Genomic DNA, 15115 nt, shown 5'->3' on the forward strand with positions numbered 1-15115 from the left:
CTGGAAAGTCTATGTCCTCATCGGACCCGAAGTCCGGGGTCTCCTGTGCTGTGGTGTCCTGTGCGTCTGACCCTTGTGCCTCCGTCCCCTGGCTTGTGGTGTCCTCTCTGTTTGTCCCCTGGGTCGTGGTGTCCTCTGTGTCTGCCCCCTGGGTCGTGGTGTCCTCGGTGCCTGTCCCCTAGGTCATGGTGTCCTGGGTAGCCTCGGCCAGAGGGCTGGTGTTCCAGCTGCTCTCGTGTCCGTGCTTGGGTGCCTGAGGGGCAGTGGACCTGGCACTGGCTGAGGGCGGGGGGCCCTGGATGGGACTGGCTGATCCTGTAAGACACAAGACAGCATGTATGGTTAGACAGGCGGACAGGGGTGAGGCGTGAGGTGGTGTGGGCAGCTGGTGAGTGGGGTGTAGAGTGGAAGGGCGAGGGATGTTGGTTTCTGGAGTGAGGGGTGATGGGGTGAAGGGTGGGCACACATGTGTCGTGAGGAGCCACAACCAGGCAGGGTGTCTCACTTGGTGGCGTGCCTCTGACCTCCGCATCGGTGACCTCCCTCTCTTCCGGCCCGCCGACGATGTTGAGTGCCCTCTGCTCGGGCACGTTGAGGGGATGCAGGTCTTCTGGTTCCCCTTCAGTCTTCTCCCGCTCCCAGCGGTTATGCGCGGACTTCACCTGGGGAGAGGAGGGGGACACAAATAGTGACAGCATTAGACGGCCCGACGGATGAAGCCCAGGGGTTGAGTCTCTGATGGCACTGGTGCACAGGGCACCCGGCCATTGCGGCTGGCATGTGTGGGTGCAGCCATGTGGGTCAGGATAGGGGTGGGACCGTCCCCGTGGGGGGGGGAGGTCACATGTATGTGGGGGGTAGGGGGATTGGTGCCAGGGGCACAGTGCTGGGTTCTCACCTTGGCTGCCTTGAGGAGGTCGTATAACTTTTTCCGGCACGGGTCAGCTGTCCTGGCCACTGCCCCAATGGCGTTGACGGACTCGGCCACCTCTGCCCATGCATGAACAATGGTGCCTGCCGTCCTACAGCCCGGTCCAGTGTATAAAACAAGCCTCCTCTCTTCTACGGTGTCCAGGAGGGTCTCAGGCTCCCCATCCCTAAATCACGGCGCTGCTCTGCCTGCGACGGCTGTGTGTGGGGGGAGAATTTGGAACGGGAGCCACGGCGCCACGTCAATGACGGAACCGATGAATTAGCGGCAGGTCCGTCATGCGGTGCATGACCTGCCCGTGCTAGCCCCTTGTTGGCCGTTGAATAGCTCCAACTGGGGGCCCGATGACGCCGTCGTGAAACTCCACGGTCTTCACGAGGGCGTCAACACTTAGCCCCGTTTTGGGAGAATCAAGTACAACATTCCAGGTGTGGTCTCACCAAGACCCTGTATAATTGCAGCAAGACATCCCTGCTCCAGTACTCGAATCCTCTCGCTATGAAGGCCAGCATACCATTTGGTTTCTTTACCGCCTGCTGCACCTGCATGCTTACCTTCAGTGACTGGTGTATGAGGACACCCAGGTCTTGATGCACTTCCCTCTCCAAATTTATGGCCATTCAGATAATAGTCTGCCTTCTCGTTTTTGCTACCAAAGTGGATAACCTCGCATTTCTCCAAATTATACTGCATCTGCCATTCATTTGCCCACTCATTCAACTTGTCCAAATCACACTGAAGGATCTCTGCATCCTCCTCACAGCTCACCCTCCTACCCAACTTGGTGTAGTGATGAGAGGGGACAGAGCAGGGGCTGGATGAAATACACATTCCCTGTGTGTGGTGTGCCCTACTCATAGGGGACAGAGATTGAAGTTGGAGCAACAAGGCAATTGGGATGGTGGTGTTGTGGTAGTATTGTTGTGAGAGTGAGCTTTGAGATATGTCCCCTGCTAATGGATGTGACAGATCTGTAAGAGAATAGCCGTTTTACTGCATGATTCCATGCTGAGAGTTTAATAGTGGAGGGACTAATAGAGGACTTTTCCCGGCAGAATGGATGAGATCATTCACTCGCTTCCTGCACTGGAAGGTGCTTCGTGGGCAGGTGACAGCCGTGCTGACCTCCTGTGCAACAGCCTCCCAGACCAGAGAGGTGAGGTTGGTGTGCTTCTTCGAGCTGCCCCTGGGTTAGAGGACATGCCAGTGGGCCCGCACACTCTAAAATAGGGCCTCACTGGTGCTGAAAGTCAGTGTTGCCTTCTTGAGTCTGCTAGCCTTTTACCTCTGGGCTCTGGACATGTGGGTTGGAGAGAGTCTTACGAGCATACTGGACTGGTACTTTAGTGTGGCACCCAGAAGCTTTGAATGTGTCAGCTGAGGGCGGGCAGACAAATAAGTTGCTGGCCCACCAGGAGAGTCAGAGGGAACTCGTCTGTGCATATTTAATGAGGTTCCAAGTGTTGAAAAGGCCCCCCACTATTCTGGCCAATGGGAGAGGAGCCGCCCGCCACTGCACTTCGTCTCAAAATGGAAGAATTCCAGCCGATGTCTTAATCATCGATTTGAAAAGTAATATTCACTAATTATGAAGGAACATGCCTTTACAAGTTATTGAATTTACAATGAAAGAGAAAATAATGTTTATCTTTGCCATAAATGATGTGAATCTATATAGGAAAAAGGATATGAGATTTTGAACATAAATAATTGTCATAAAGGAATAATTTGGGGTGGGAATAAGGGTGAGTTTTAATGCAGAGAGATGGGCACATGTGTGTCAGCTGTTAGATTGGAATCTGTCATTTCAGTCTAAAGTGGTAAATGTTTGTCCTCCAACAGACTGCCCTGGCTGAGAAGTTTGGCTTCTTGGGTTTATTGGAGATATGTGGTAGGGAGTGTTTGTATCTGAATGTGTTCCAAAGTGACAGGTTTTGGAAAACAGTGGTTGGATTTCTTTATTCTATCTGTCTGCACATCCTGCCATACTATTTCCATAACAAAACTTGTGGTCATTCCTGGAATAGATTAGTTATGTGGCAAAATTGAGTCACTGCCTGTGCGGAGTCGTCACATTCTTCCCCGTGTCTGCGTGGGTTTCCTCCGGGTGCTCCGGTTTACTCCCGAAAGACGTGCTTGTTCGGTGAATTGGGCATTCTGAATTCTGCCTCAATGTACCCGAACAGGCACCAGAGTGTGGCGACTAGGACATTTTCACAGTAACTTCATTGCAGTAAGCCTACTTGTGACAAAAAATATTATTATTATTGTTATTATTGAATTAATCTGATAAACCTTCTCTGAACTGCTTCTAACAAATTTACATCCTTCCTTAAATAAGGAGACTAATACTGTATACAGTACTCCAGATCTCACCAGTGCCTTTTACAACTCAAGCATAACCTCCCTACTTTTGTAATCAACTCTCCTCAGAGTAAATGATAACATTCTATTAGCTTACCTAATTACTTGCTGTACCTGTACACTAGCCTTTTGTGATTCATGCACTAGGGCACCCAGATCCCTCTGAAATTCAGCTCTGCAACCTCTCTCAATTTAAATAAGCTTCTTTTATATTTTTCCTGCCAAAATTGAGAATTTCGCATTTGCCCACAATACATTCCATTTGCCAGATACCAACACTCCCACTCACTTAAGCTAGTAATGTCCCATTGTAACCTCCTTATACCCCCTTCACAATGTACTTTCCTGCCTATCTTTGTGTCGTCAGCAGCTTGAATAACCATGCCTTCAGTCACACATGCACAACCTGTGATTGAGAGTAGACAAGGCCTGCAAAATTGGGCTCTGTAACGCTGGTACTGATGGTGCTATGGGAACTGATTTAGGACAAAAATGATGAATCCTGCGCACATTTGTCATTGTTCACTCTGAAATCAATGTTTTGAAGGACGATGGCGTGGGCATTCCGCTGGTTCTTTCCTGTTCACTCTTGTTAATGTGCCACCTTGTCCTGCAAGAGTAGAAGGAAGAGTGTCAGTGTATGTGTTGCATTGCATCTAGGTGATGTTCCTGGCAGAGCTGAATTGAGAAGCTGCAAGCTGTGCGGCTTACAGCAGTGCTAAGTGTGTGTACATGAGATGAAGCAAATGAATGTTAGGCATAAGTCCTGCTTTCTACATATTGCTGATGGGGGCATGATTCAGTGAGCAATGTGCGAGATATCTGAAGATGCATTCACTGACCTTGACCACTCAGGTGAGATCATTAAACTTTTTCCGGTACTGTTTCCATGCTGCTGACAACCTCTGTGGCTAAATGCTCCCACAGCTTTTGCAGTGCATATTTGGAGGACTTTCTGATATCCTGCAGAAAGATATCTTCTTTCCACCTCCTGCAGTCAGGCCTCCAGAAATGTATATAGGAGTCCTCCCTCTGGTTTGCTGCTTTATTGCTCCAGGTTCCTCCTGGTCAGAGATTCTTCCCCAGCCTCTGACAGCACCTATTGCAGCTAGAATGTACCTCCCCTCTAAGAGAGATACAGAGTATTTTGAAGACAAGCAGGCAAGCTTTAATTAGTGTCAGCCTTGCATAGAGTTGGGCATTCTACTGGGCCTGCAGCTGCTGGATTGCATGCCAGTCATGGAAACAAGCTAAAAGCACAAGGTTTACATGCTACCTACATCACTTCCATTGGGAATGGAGTAATCATTCATTATGGGTGGGATTCTCCGCCCCAACGCGCCACATTTCCGCCCCGACCGGCCGGCGGGATTCTCCGTTACGCCGGCTGGTCAATGGGGTTTCCCATTGTGGGGCAGCCCCACGCCGTCGGGAAACCCCCGGGCGCCGGTATGACTGAGAATCCCGGTGGCGGAGAATCTCGGCCCATGTTCCTGCAACCATTAATGGGCCTTATCAAACTTTTCTTTATATAAGTGGAAGTGAGTCAAACCTGAATCATTCAGCAACTCAACCAGTAAATTGTTGAAAAAATACAAAAGTTCAGAAAAGATTTGAATTGAAACTTCGCAACCATAGGAACCATTGGGTGGAACAGTAGAATAGTGGTTAGCACTGTTGCTTCACAGCTCCAGGGTCCCAGGTTCGATTCCTGGCTTGGGTCACTGTCTGCGGAGTCTACACATTCTCCCTGTGTCTGCGTGGGTTTCCTCCGGGTGCGCCGGTTTCCTCCCACAGTCCAAAAGTGTACGGGTTAGGTGGTTTGGCCGTGATAAATTGCCCCTAGTGTCCAAAAAGGTAAGTGGGGTTATTGGGTTACGGGGATAGGGTGGAGCTGTGGGCTTAAGTAGCGTGCTCTTTCCCAGGGCCGGTGCAGACTCGATGGGCTGAATGGCCTCCTTCTGCACTGTAAATTCTATGATGTGTGTTATTAGGTCCTGAGCAGATGAACCCCACCCCACAGTTACTTGCAAATGGCTGGGAGAGACTGCAGTAGCAAGTGAGTGCACCGCATCAGGAGTGGAAGACTGTCTCCCAGGCAGTATTTAAGGATAAGAATCTGGCCCCATGAAAAACCATGGTGTCATAATATGCATAATATGCACCCATGAGGTAAAACCAGGCAGTGACAGACACCCAGGTTAGCCAATCAACATGCAGGACAGAACACAACCAATCACCAGACAGAACACCAGAGGGGGGCTTCCAACTATAAAACACACGAGGCATCAGCACTCCGCCTCTTTCCACTGGTGACAACTGTAGTGACAGTCAGGGTGTATATATCAGTCAGCACCTTCTACACGTGGATCAGAGCTAGCGTGGTCTAGTAAGTTAGAGTTAGTACCCTTAGAGTAGTAGAGTGTCAACCCACAGCCAGCTGTGTGCATTGTTACAGAAGTTCAATAAATCGTATTGAACCAACGCCTATGTTTGGTGTATGCTTTACCGTTCATCTGCATCCTGTTGCAGTCTATGTTACCCCAGGGTGAATAACACGACACATGGACATTCTTTGTTGCTGTTAAGAAGTGGCATTGCCTGAATGATGGGTCCCCCCCTCCACCAGGATCTACTGACAGTCAAGCACTACGGCATTACACAACTGCAGCGAAACTAATCAGATATCATCTCACTAACATCTCAGGGCCCAATTACTCTTCCCTCACTCAGAAGGGCTGCAGAATAGATAATGAGGCTTATTTGTGATAACCAGGGCCACTCCATAAAAGAGAAAGAATGTGGAGTAATCTGCAGGTCACCTGCCTCAGGGCATCATTCCAATTCTGCCCTCTCTTGCCAGTCGTTGAGAAACCTTTCCAGTGCGAAATATTGGCTATTGGTCAGATGTGGGAACTCTGGCTACTTTTATTTGACTCCTTCTCAAGGCCAGCAATGTTATTTGTAGCAATCCAATAACTGAGGAGCTTGAAGAAATCAGTTAACTCGGCAGAAATCAGGGATTGAACATGGAATGTTCTTGGTCTAAGTGACTTGATGGAGTGCATGAAGTAAATTTACCCACTAATCCATCAATATTCTATTTTATTAAGTTTGCAAATTATTTTGAAACAAGTCGGTCAATAGATAGTTTTGCTCACACACAATGCCAACTGCATTTGAAAAGACAAAACAGCAAAACCCCGGTGAATTGAAGCAATATGACGTTGTCTGCTCTCTCTTGCCCTGCCTATTTGTGGCGAGGATCATTGAAAGCAACTTGAGATAAGGTGAGTTCTGCAGACAACAATTCACAGAACTAGAAACAGTTGTTGAAATGTTCCACACTGTATTTGCCTGCACTCAAATCCAGTAAACCGTAGAGATTTGTCAGACAAGAAGCAGAAGTGAGCAAGTTCCTAATCAACAGCTCTTCAGGAAATCCACACAATAGATTCCACTTTGTGTTCCTGCTGCTACACATAAACGTTTGGTCACGCCAGTGCTCAGAGTGGTTCTTAAGGATTCTCTCACATAGTAAAGATGGTGAGTTATGTTTTCTGGCTCTTTGTATGTGAAATGGACACTCCTGCAACAATTGTAGAGTGCAGTATTCGGGTAGCGCAGTACTGCTGGGTTGAAGAGACAGACAGAAATTTGGAGAATAATTAAAACACTGGTAACTCACAAATTTGTCAAAGGAAATGAACAGTAACTCTTTAAACATGGATAAAACAAAAAACGGCAAACTCTAATATCTGATGGTCACAGTTCTAGATTAACGTTACATTTGATATGGGTGAATTATTTACTATTAATTTTGTTCCTTTTGGAAAATTGATGTACATTTGCCAACGTAGATTTGTTAATCGGTCAGCTGTTTATCAGAACCACTGGTCAGATTATTTGCATTGTATCTGGGTAATAGTTTTAGTAAAGTATGTGATCTAAGATTAAATAAGCTTTTAAACAAAATCATATCAATATTTTGAGTGCTGTTTTTGGAATGATTACCCAGTGGTATAGTAGTGAAACATGTTAGACTTACAATTTATGTTCACCTGAATCGTCACATTCCCATAAGGAGGAAAGATGGACATTCAAAACTGGAGGGCAGCAAAGATGTTAAAATGAATCAAATGAAGAGGTTTTATGATAGATTGCAGGTACACAGTACAGTAAGCCAGGCTGAATACAGAGAGTGCAGCAGTAGGGGAAGTGGAACTGAAAGAGATTAAAGGAAGGACCGAGTGAGAGAGAGTTTGAGGAAATATTAACAGGTAACAAAAAGAAATTCCCAAATAGGTGGGTAATTAGGGGAAGAAAGGAAATCTTCTTGTGGAGGCAGATGGCATGATTGGCGTACCGAATGATTACTTCACAAATTAAAATAATAAAGTTAATGCTGCCTCAGGGAAATAGAGATTTGAATAGGATAAAAACAGATAGTCGGTGCTAACTAGGTGGGCTGCATTGAAAGTCACCCACCTGGTCCAGATGGGTTGCATTCTAGATTGCTGAAGGGTGAGAGCAGAAGTTCTGACCACAATCTTTCAAACCTCTTTGGATATGGAGAAGGTGTCAGAGGGCTGGAGAAATGTAAATGTTACAGCCTTGTTCACAAAAGGGATAATAGATAAACCTGGTAATTGCAGCCAATCAGTCTAACATCCGTAATGGGAAAACTATCAGAGACATGGTAGCACAGTGGTTAGCACTCTTGCTTCACAGCGCCAGGGTCCCAGGTTCGATTCCTGGCTTGGGTCACTGTCTGTGCGGAGTCTGCACATCCTCCCCGTGTGTGCGTGGGTTTCCTCCGGGTGCTCTGGTTTCCTCCCACAAGTCCCAAAAGACGTGCTGTTAGGTGAATTAGACATTCTGAATTCTCCCTCCGTGTACCCGAACAGGTGCCGGAATGTGGCGACTCGGGGCTTTTTACAGCCTACTTGTGACAATAAAGATTATTATAGAGACATTGACAAGATGAATTCTTACTCATGGGTCAAAAAGAACAGCAAACGTGGTTTTGTTAGAAGTAAATTATGTTGGCTCATCGACATTTGATGAAGTAACAGAAGGGATTAATGGAGCGAGTGCAGTAAATGTGAACTCAATAAACTACTTAGGAAGTAGAAGGACATGGTATTTTAGGCGCAGTGGTAAAGTTGTCTAAGAGATTGGAATGGAGAGACTATACAGTGGGGGCCCCCAGTGGAACCATAGAGTCCCTACAGTGCAGAAGGAGTCTATTCAACCCATCGAGTCGCCCCGGCGAGCGCCCGCAGCTCTGGTTGCAAGCGGGTCCGCGCATTCGCGCGGTGGCCCTCTTCGCCGTGGGTGCTGCCGACATGGCGGAGCCACCAACAGCAGGCCCACGCAGAGGAAGGTAGGTCGTCCCCCCCCCCAGATCATGATGGCCCGGCGATTGGTGGCCCCCGATCGGTGGCCTGCTGCCGCTGAGGCCCCCCCCGGAGTCAGATTCCTCCCACCCCCCCCACCAGGACTGCCACTGCGGCCGTGAGTCTAAACTCCCGCCAGGTGGTACCAGATGTAAATCATGCCGGCGGGAGTTTGCCCGGTCGCCCGCGGAGAATCACCGCGGGGGCCCCAATCGGCATGCAGCGACTGCCCTTTGAATATTAACGATTAAGGTGCTGTCCCTGATTTTGCATTTGTCAATTGAGGTATGGATGTTGGATGAGGACAGGGTTAAATTATGCTCTGAGAATCTCTACCCTTTCTCTCTTCCTCGGATAATTTGTTAGGACTCTTATAAGAAGAATGAGGACTTGGGATAGATTGTGATGAGCTGCTGTCACATCAGTACTATTTTCTGATATGTGTATTTGGTCACGGAGAGGAGAAAATAAATGCAAAATGTGACAGAATATCAATAATCAGCGAAACAATATCATGTTGAGAGTAACAAAGTATTTGGAAGGCCAGCTGCTGGTCTATGTTCATGCATAATTTTATTTACCAACCAGAACAAGGCTATCATTAGTACTTTGCAATAAAAGTTCTTTTTTTAAATGGGTGCTATTGGATTTTTCTTGTCACATAAAGGTATCTCATGGCGGCATGATCTGCCCATGCAGTCGATGGCCACAAATGCATGGCTACATATTCAGATTTTTGGTGTTAGTGGTCGTGATCTGTGGTAAGATATCACTTCTCTTTCCTTTATTTGACTGTTCAGCTGCTCTTGTGATGTGTGTGGAATATTTCTTGCTCTAACAACATGACAAATAGAAAGCATTTCATTTTGGTACAGAGTTGGGACGGGGTTCTCCAATAATGGGGCTATGTCCCCACACCAGCGTCAAAACCCGGGCGTTTCACTCTGGGCTTTCCTTAAGAAAGTCTAGAGTGATTCTCCAAATTGCAGGGGGTTAGCAGGACTCCGGAGTGCTTCTCGCAGCTCTGGCTGCAGACACGGGGCCCCGCACTTCCAGTCGAGAGTCCGCGCGTGCATACGGCGGTGGCCCCGTGCGACATGGCGGACTCAGCTGCACCAGGAACTAGGTCCCCCGAGATCCCGCGCGCCCACGGATCGGTGCCGCCCGATCGCTTGCTTGGCTGTCTGTGAGCTCCCCCCCCCCCCCCCCCCCCCCCCGGTGAAGGATACCCCTGCTCCCCACCAGGGCGACCGTAGACTGATTCCATGGCTCTGGTGCTAGCCCCTCCATAGTCGCTGAGTTGGTCCAGGTTCGGCACCAGTTTTGCTGTCGTGTAAGTCAATGAATCCTGCCCCGGTGTCAACACTTCATCTTAGGAACAGAAAATCCAGCCCCACAGATTTACTTCTAACTATGAACTTGAGAATATTTATTTTTATTTCTTCAAAATCTGGGATCAGGAAAATTAATTTGAGTCAACTAGGGATAAGATTATTTTAGGTCTAGAATTACATAATTGTTGTGCATTCATGTTTCTTCCTAATTGGAACAAGGTCACTTTAAGAGTTCGATCATGTGACATACTGATGATATCATTGGCAGTTTGGGCGGAATAACAGTCGGTCATTCTAGCAGCCAGTAGAGTAAACGTCTTTCCAATAAAACTGTTGTTTATTTGTACCTTCATGGTCTGCAAGCCTATCCTTTAAAAATACCACAAAGAAACTAAACACCTTTCCAATAAAGCTCTTGCCTGTTTGTAGCTTCGTGGTCTGCAAGCCTAACCTTTAAAAACACTACAGTAATGAAGCAGTGTTAATTCGTAATCCTATTGTAAAATATCTGATGGGAAATAGTGATCATAATACAATTGAATTTATACTAAGTTTAAGAGCAACATATTTGAGTCCCAAACAAGAATCTTAATCGTAAACAAAACCAATTATATATGTAGAAGGATGAAATTGAGTTGATTGGGTAAATGGACTCAAAAGTAATGGCGGTAAATCAACATTTAAAGAAACAATTAAAAATTTTCAACAAAATGTATTCCATGGCAAAACAAAACCTGAGTAGAAATGTCCATCTTTGCTTACTATGGAGGTTAAGGATAGTACTAGATTGAAAGAAGAGCCTTAAGATCTGGTAAAGAATAGTAATAAGTCCAAGGATTGAAAATGTTTTAGAAACTAGCAAAGGCCCATCAAAGTTAACAAATAAAGTAAAAAAATAGAAAGATATTAGACTAGCCAGGAGTATAAAAATGCACTGGGTGAGATTCTCCACTGGGCGAGATACCGTTTGATATGTTCTCCCGCCAGAGGAGAATTGCTATTGATTTATGATCCCCCTGGGAACGCAAATCGGGAAGCAATTCTGTACCACTTGCCGTGCAAATTTATGCATGGCGAGGAATATGAGGGACTCCTGAGGGAGTCTATTCGGTCGCAACTTAGAGGGGGGGCCTGATAGCGAAGCCCAATGGCCGGCCACTGACCCCCCCCACACTACAAATAAGCCCCCCCCCCCGCACCACAAAGCAGCCCCCCACCCCTAGATTGCCTGGGCACCACACCTAGGCACGAAGGGGTAGTGATGAGATGAGCCAGGGGATTTCAGGAATCTTCTGGGGCGCTGGGTGCTGGGAGACCACGAGGTGTTAGGGAGTGGATTGGTGTTGACATTCCTGGTGTGACAGACAGGACTGATGCCAGGGGAAGACAGGTGGTCACTCACCCTTGTGACTCGAATGAGGTCATTCATTTTCTTTTTTTCATAAATTTAGTGTACCCAATTATTGTTTTTCAATGAAGGGGCGATTTAGCGTGGCCAATCCACCTACCCTGCACATCTTTGGGTTGTGGGGGTGAGACCCACACAGACACGAGGAGAATGTGCAAACGCCACACGGACAGTGAGTCAGAGCTGGGATCTAACCCAGGTCCTCAGCACCGTGAGGCAGTAGTGTTAACCACTGAGCTACTGTGGCGCCCTGGCATTGACTGCTGCAGATACCGCATCCCATGCTGGATTAGCCTCACTGCTGATGTGTCTTTTATCCATTCGGGGGTACCGGGTGTCCGGCCTCTCCTCCACAGCGTCTAAAAGTGTGTTTAGGTCTCCCTCCAGGAAGAAAGGAGGAGGGCTCCGTGCTGCCATTCTCCTGTCTTGACTGGGAGTCAGTGCTGAGGGATTGTTTAAATGCAGATCCTGCTTGTTAACAATACACAGTTGAGCCTCAGTTTGGGCGAATTAGACTCCTGGGGACTCTAGATCCGTGTGGTTCACGTGGGGAGTTCATTTATTGCACTAGGTGCACGGAAGATCACGATCAAATTTGGGCCATCGCACCGAGTTTCACTTTGTCATTTTGGGGGGAAATTTCCACCCTTTGTCCCTGTCTTCACAGTAGAATTCACAAGTTGTGTGTCAGAAATAGAGAGTAACCTCGGGCTAAACAGCACGATGAATCTAAGACAATTAATATCAGCAGAGAAAAACTTGGGAAGCTTGGAAAATCGGACAAATCTCCAAGACCTGATAGCCGAGGGTTCCAAAACAGACAGCTGCAGAGGAATGATTTTCCAAAGTTCTTTAGATTCTGGAACAATTGCAGTAGATTGAAAACTAACAAATGTAACATTGGCTGCAATTCTCAGGTCATTGCGATTCACTTTTCCAGCTGGCAGTGTACCTCTGTGCGTGGGTTTCCCAGCGGCATGGGGTGGTTACAGTGGGAAATCCCATTGATAATCAGTGGGAAGATGGGCAAAGCACTTAGAAAATCATAGTCTGATCAGACAAAGTCAACATGGTTTTACAAAAGGGAAATTCTGAACTTCCTCAGAGTTGCAATCTCGGTTGGGTTTCCACTCTCGACGGATTTACCGTCACTGGGATTCCTGAGCTTCTGTCTTGGGTTGGGGGTCAAGTCAGGATGGGGGGGATTGGTTAGGGAGGGGAGGCAAATGGGTTGGGAGGGGGTGGTTGGGTCGGGTCACGGGGGATGTGCTGGTTCCCCAGCTCTTCAACCTGCGCAGAGCTGCAGTGGCCAGAACCGATATTCCAATGCTCTGCCTTTGCTAAGTCCCAGGTTCATTGGAAAGCTAAGTCCTTTGTCTCCCAGGATCAGGTGGTTAGGATGTGCCTGGGGGTTCGGGAAGGTGCAATCGTGGTGTTGGGGAGTAGGCCAGGGAAGGGGGAGGGAAGGCCAGATCTCCGAGGTCCCAGAGGGAAGGGTGCCCTAACTCTGAAGGGGCGTTCAGATTGAGGAGCTGCCTTTCTCTTCCTGCCTGAGATGCAGAAATGTTTATTTCTCAGTTTCCCACCATACTTGCACCAGCCTAAAAATTGACGATGGATAGGAGAACGCCCTTAAGGTCCTTAACAGGTGCCAGGGTGGATTTCCTGTCTGATACCTTGCCCATTCATTGATATTGTGTCTATGCAAGTGTGGGTGGGGTCCAAAGTGAATCCTGTCCAAACAATATTATGCTCTCCAAACACCCCGCCCCCCCCTCCCCCGCCCCTCCCCCTCCCCGGTTGGAGTTTAAAATTCTGACCCTTGTTCTATATCTCAGAATCTTCAGATAATCCCCAGTCACCGACAAGCATGTCTGTGTTAACTAATATTGGTGATCTTACAGCACATGTTCCATGCTGAGTTGTGAACAAGTCGGCAGATGAAGAGGTGGCAAGCTGCGGCCATGTTTAGTTATTCAGAAAAGATATTCACACCTTATCTTTGGAAACACTTTTAGTCACAGTGAGAGGCTGAGAAAAAGAATTTAAATATCGGAACTGATCACCAAGAGCCAGTGGAACACTACAAGCTGAGAAGAAAGCAAAGCTTTTCCCTGGGTGGTGGAACAGGGTGCAGGGACTTTTACATTATGTCAGTCGACCAAACAAAGTGGGCTTGCACTTTCTTTATGACTGTAACCTGGGTATCCTGCCAATTTCTTTTCATCCACTGGGGTTTAGTTTGCCTTTGGATTAAGAGTAAGGGCCTTTCCTGTTGCTTCATAAGGCAATAAACAGCCGCAAATCTGTTAATATTTACCGACATATAGAACAAACAAAGAACAAAGAAATGTACAGCACAGGAACAGGCCCTTCGGCCCTCCAAGCCCGTGCCGACCATGCTGCCCGACTAAACTACAATCTTCTACACTTCCTGGGTCCGTATCCTTCTATTCCCATCCTATTCATGTATTTGTCAAGATGCCCCTTAAATGTCACTATCGTCCCTGCTTCCACCACCTCCTCCGGTAACGAGTTCCAGGCACCCACTACCCTCAGCGTAAAAAACTTGCCTCATACATCTACTCTAAACCTTGCCTCTCTCACCGTAAACCTATGCCCCCTAGTAATTGACCCCTCTACCCCAGGGAAAAGCCACTGACTATCCACTCTGTCTATGCCCCTCATAATTTTGTAGACCTCTATCAGGTCGCCCCTCAATCTCCTTCGTTCCAGTGAGAACAAACCGAGTTTATTCAACCGCTCCTCATAGCTAATGTCCTCCATACCAGGCAACATTCTGGTAAATCTCTTCTGCACCCTCTCTAAAGCCTCCGCATCCTTCTGGTAGTGTGGCGACCAGAATTGAACACTATACTCCAAGTGTGGCCTAACTAAGGTTCTATACAGCTGCAACATGACTTGCCAATTCTTATACTCAATGCCCCGGCCAATGAAGGCAAGCATGCCGTATGCCTTCTTGACTACCTTCTCCACCTGTGTTGCCCCCTTCAGTGACCTGTGGACCTGTACTCCTAGATCTCTTTGACTTTCAATACTCTTGAGGGTTCTACCATTCACTGTATATTCCCTACCTGCGTTAGACCTTCCAAAATGCATTACCTCACATTTGTCCGAATTAAACTCCATCTACCATCTCTCCGCCCAAGTCTCCAAACAATCTAAATCCTGCTGTATCCTCTGACAGTCCTCATCGCTATCTGCAATTCCACCAACCTTTGTGTCATCTGCAAACTTACTAATCAGACCAGTTACATTTTCCTCCAAATCATTTATATATAATACAAACAGCAAAGGTCCCAGCACTGATCACTGTGGAACACCACTGGTCACAGCCCTCCAATTAGAAAAGCATCCTTCCATTGCTACTCTCTGCCTTCTATGACCTAGCCAGTTCTGTATCCACCTTGCCAGCTCACCCCTGATCCCGTGTGACTTCACCTTTTGTACTAGTCTACCATGAGGGACCTTGTCAAAGGCCTTACTGAAGTCCATATAGACAACATCCACTGCCCTACCTGCATCAATCATCTTAGTGACCTCCTCAAAAAACTCTATCAAGTTAGTGAGACACGACCTCCCCTTCACAAAACCATGCTGCCTCTCACTAATACGTCCATTTGCTTCCAAATGGGAGTAGATCCTGTCTCGAAGAATT

At 47.4% G+C, this 15115-nt stretch overlaps 1 protein-coding gene across 1 annotated transcript in view; it reads left to right on the plus strand.

The window, feature by feature from the left end:
* The first annotated feature begins 6767 nt into the window (after positions 1–6767).
* The window catches only part of LOC140427352 (sushi, von Willebrand factor type A, EGF and pentraxin domain-containing protein 1-like), a 151976-nt gene continuing 143628 nt past the window's right edge, over positions 6768–15115 (plus strand). Inside the window, exons 1-2 of the mRNA XM_072512902.1 lie at positions 6768–6841; positions 9362–9455. Of these exons, the coding sequence (XP_072369003.1) occupies positions 6839–6841; positions 9362–9455 (97 nt within the window). The 5' untranslated portion in view covers positions 6768–6838. The remainder of the gene's footprint in view (positions 6842–9361; positions 9456–15115) is intronic.

The sequence above is a fragment of the Scyliorhinus torazame genome, chromosome 7 (assembly GCF_047496885.1).
Source record: "Scyliorhinus torazame isolate Kashiwa2021f chromosome 7, sScyTor2.1, whole genome shotgun sequence".
In the NCBI taxonomy this organism is placed as follows: Eukaryota; Metazoa; Chordata; class Chondrichthyes; order Carcharhiniformes; family Scyliorhinidae; genus Scyliorhinus; species Scyliorhinus torazame.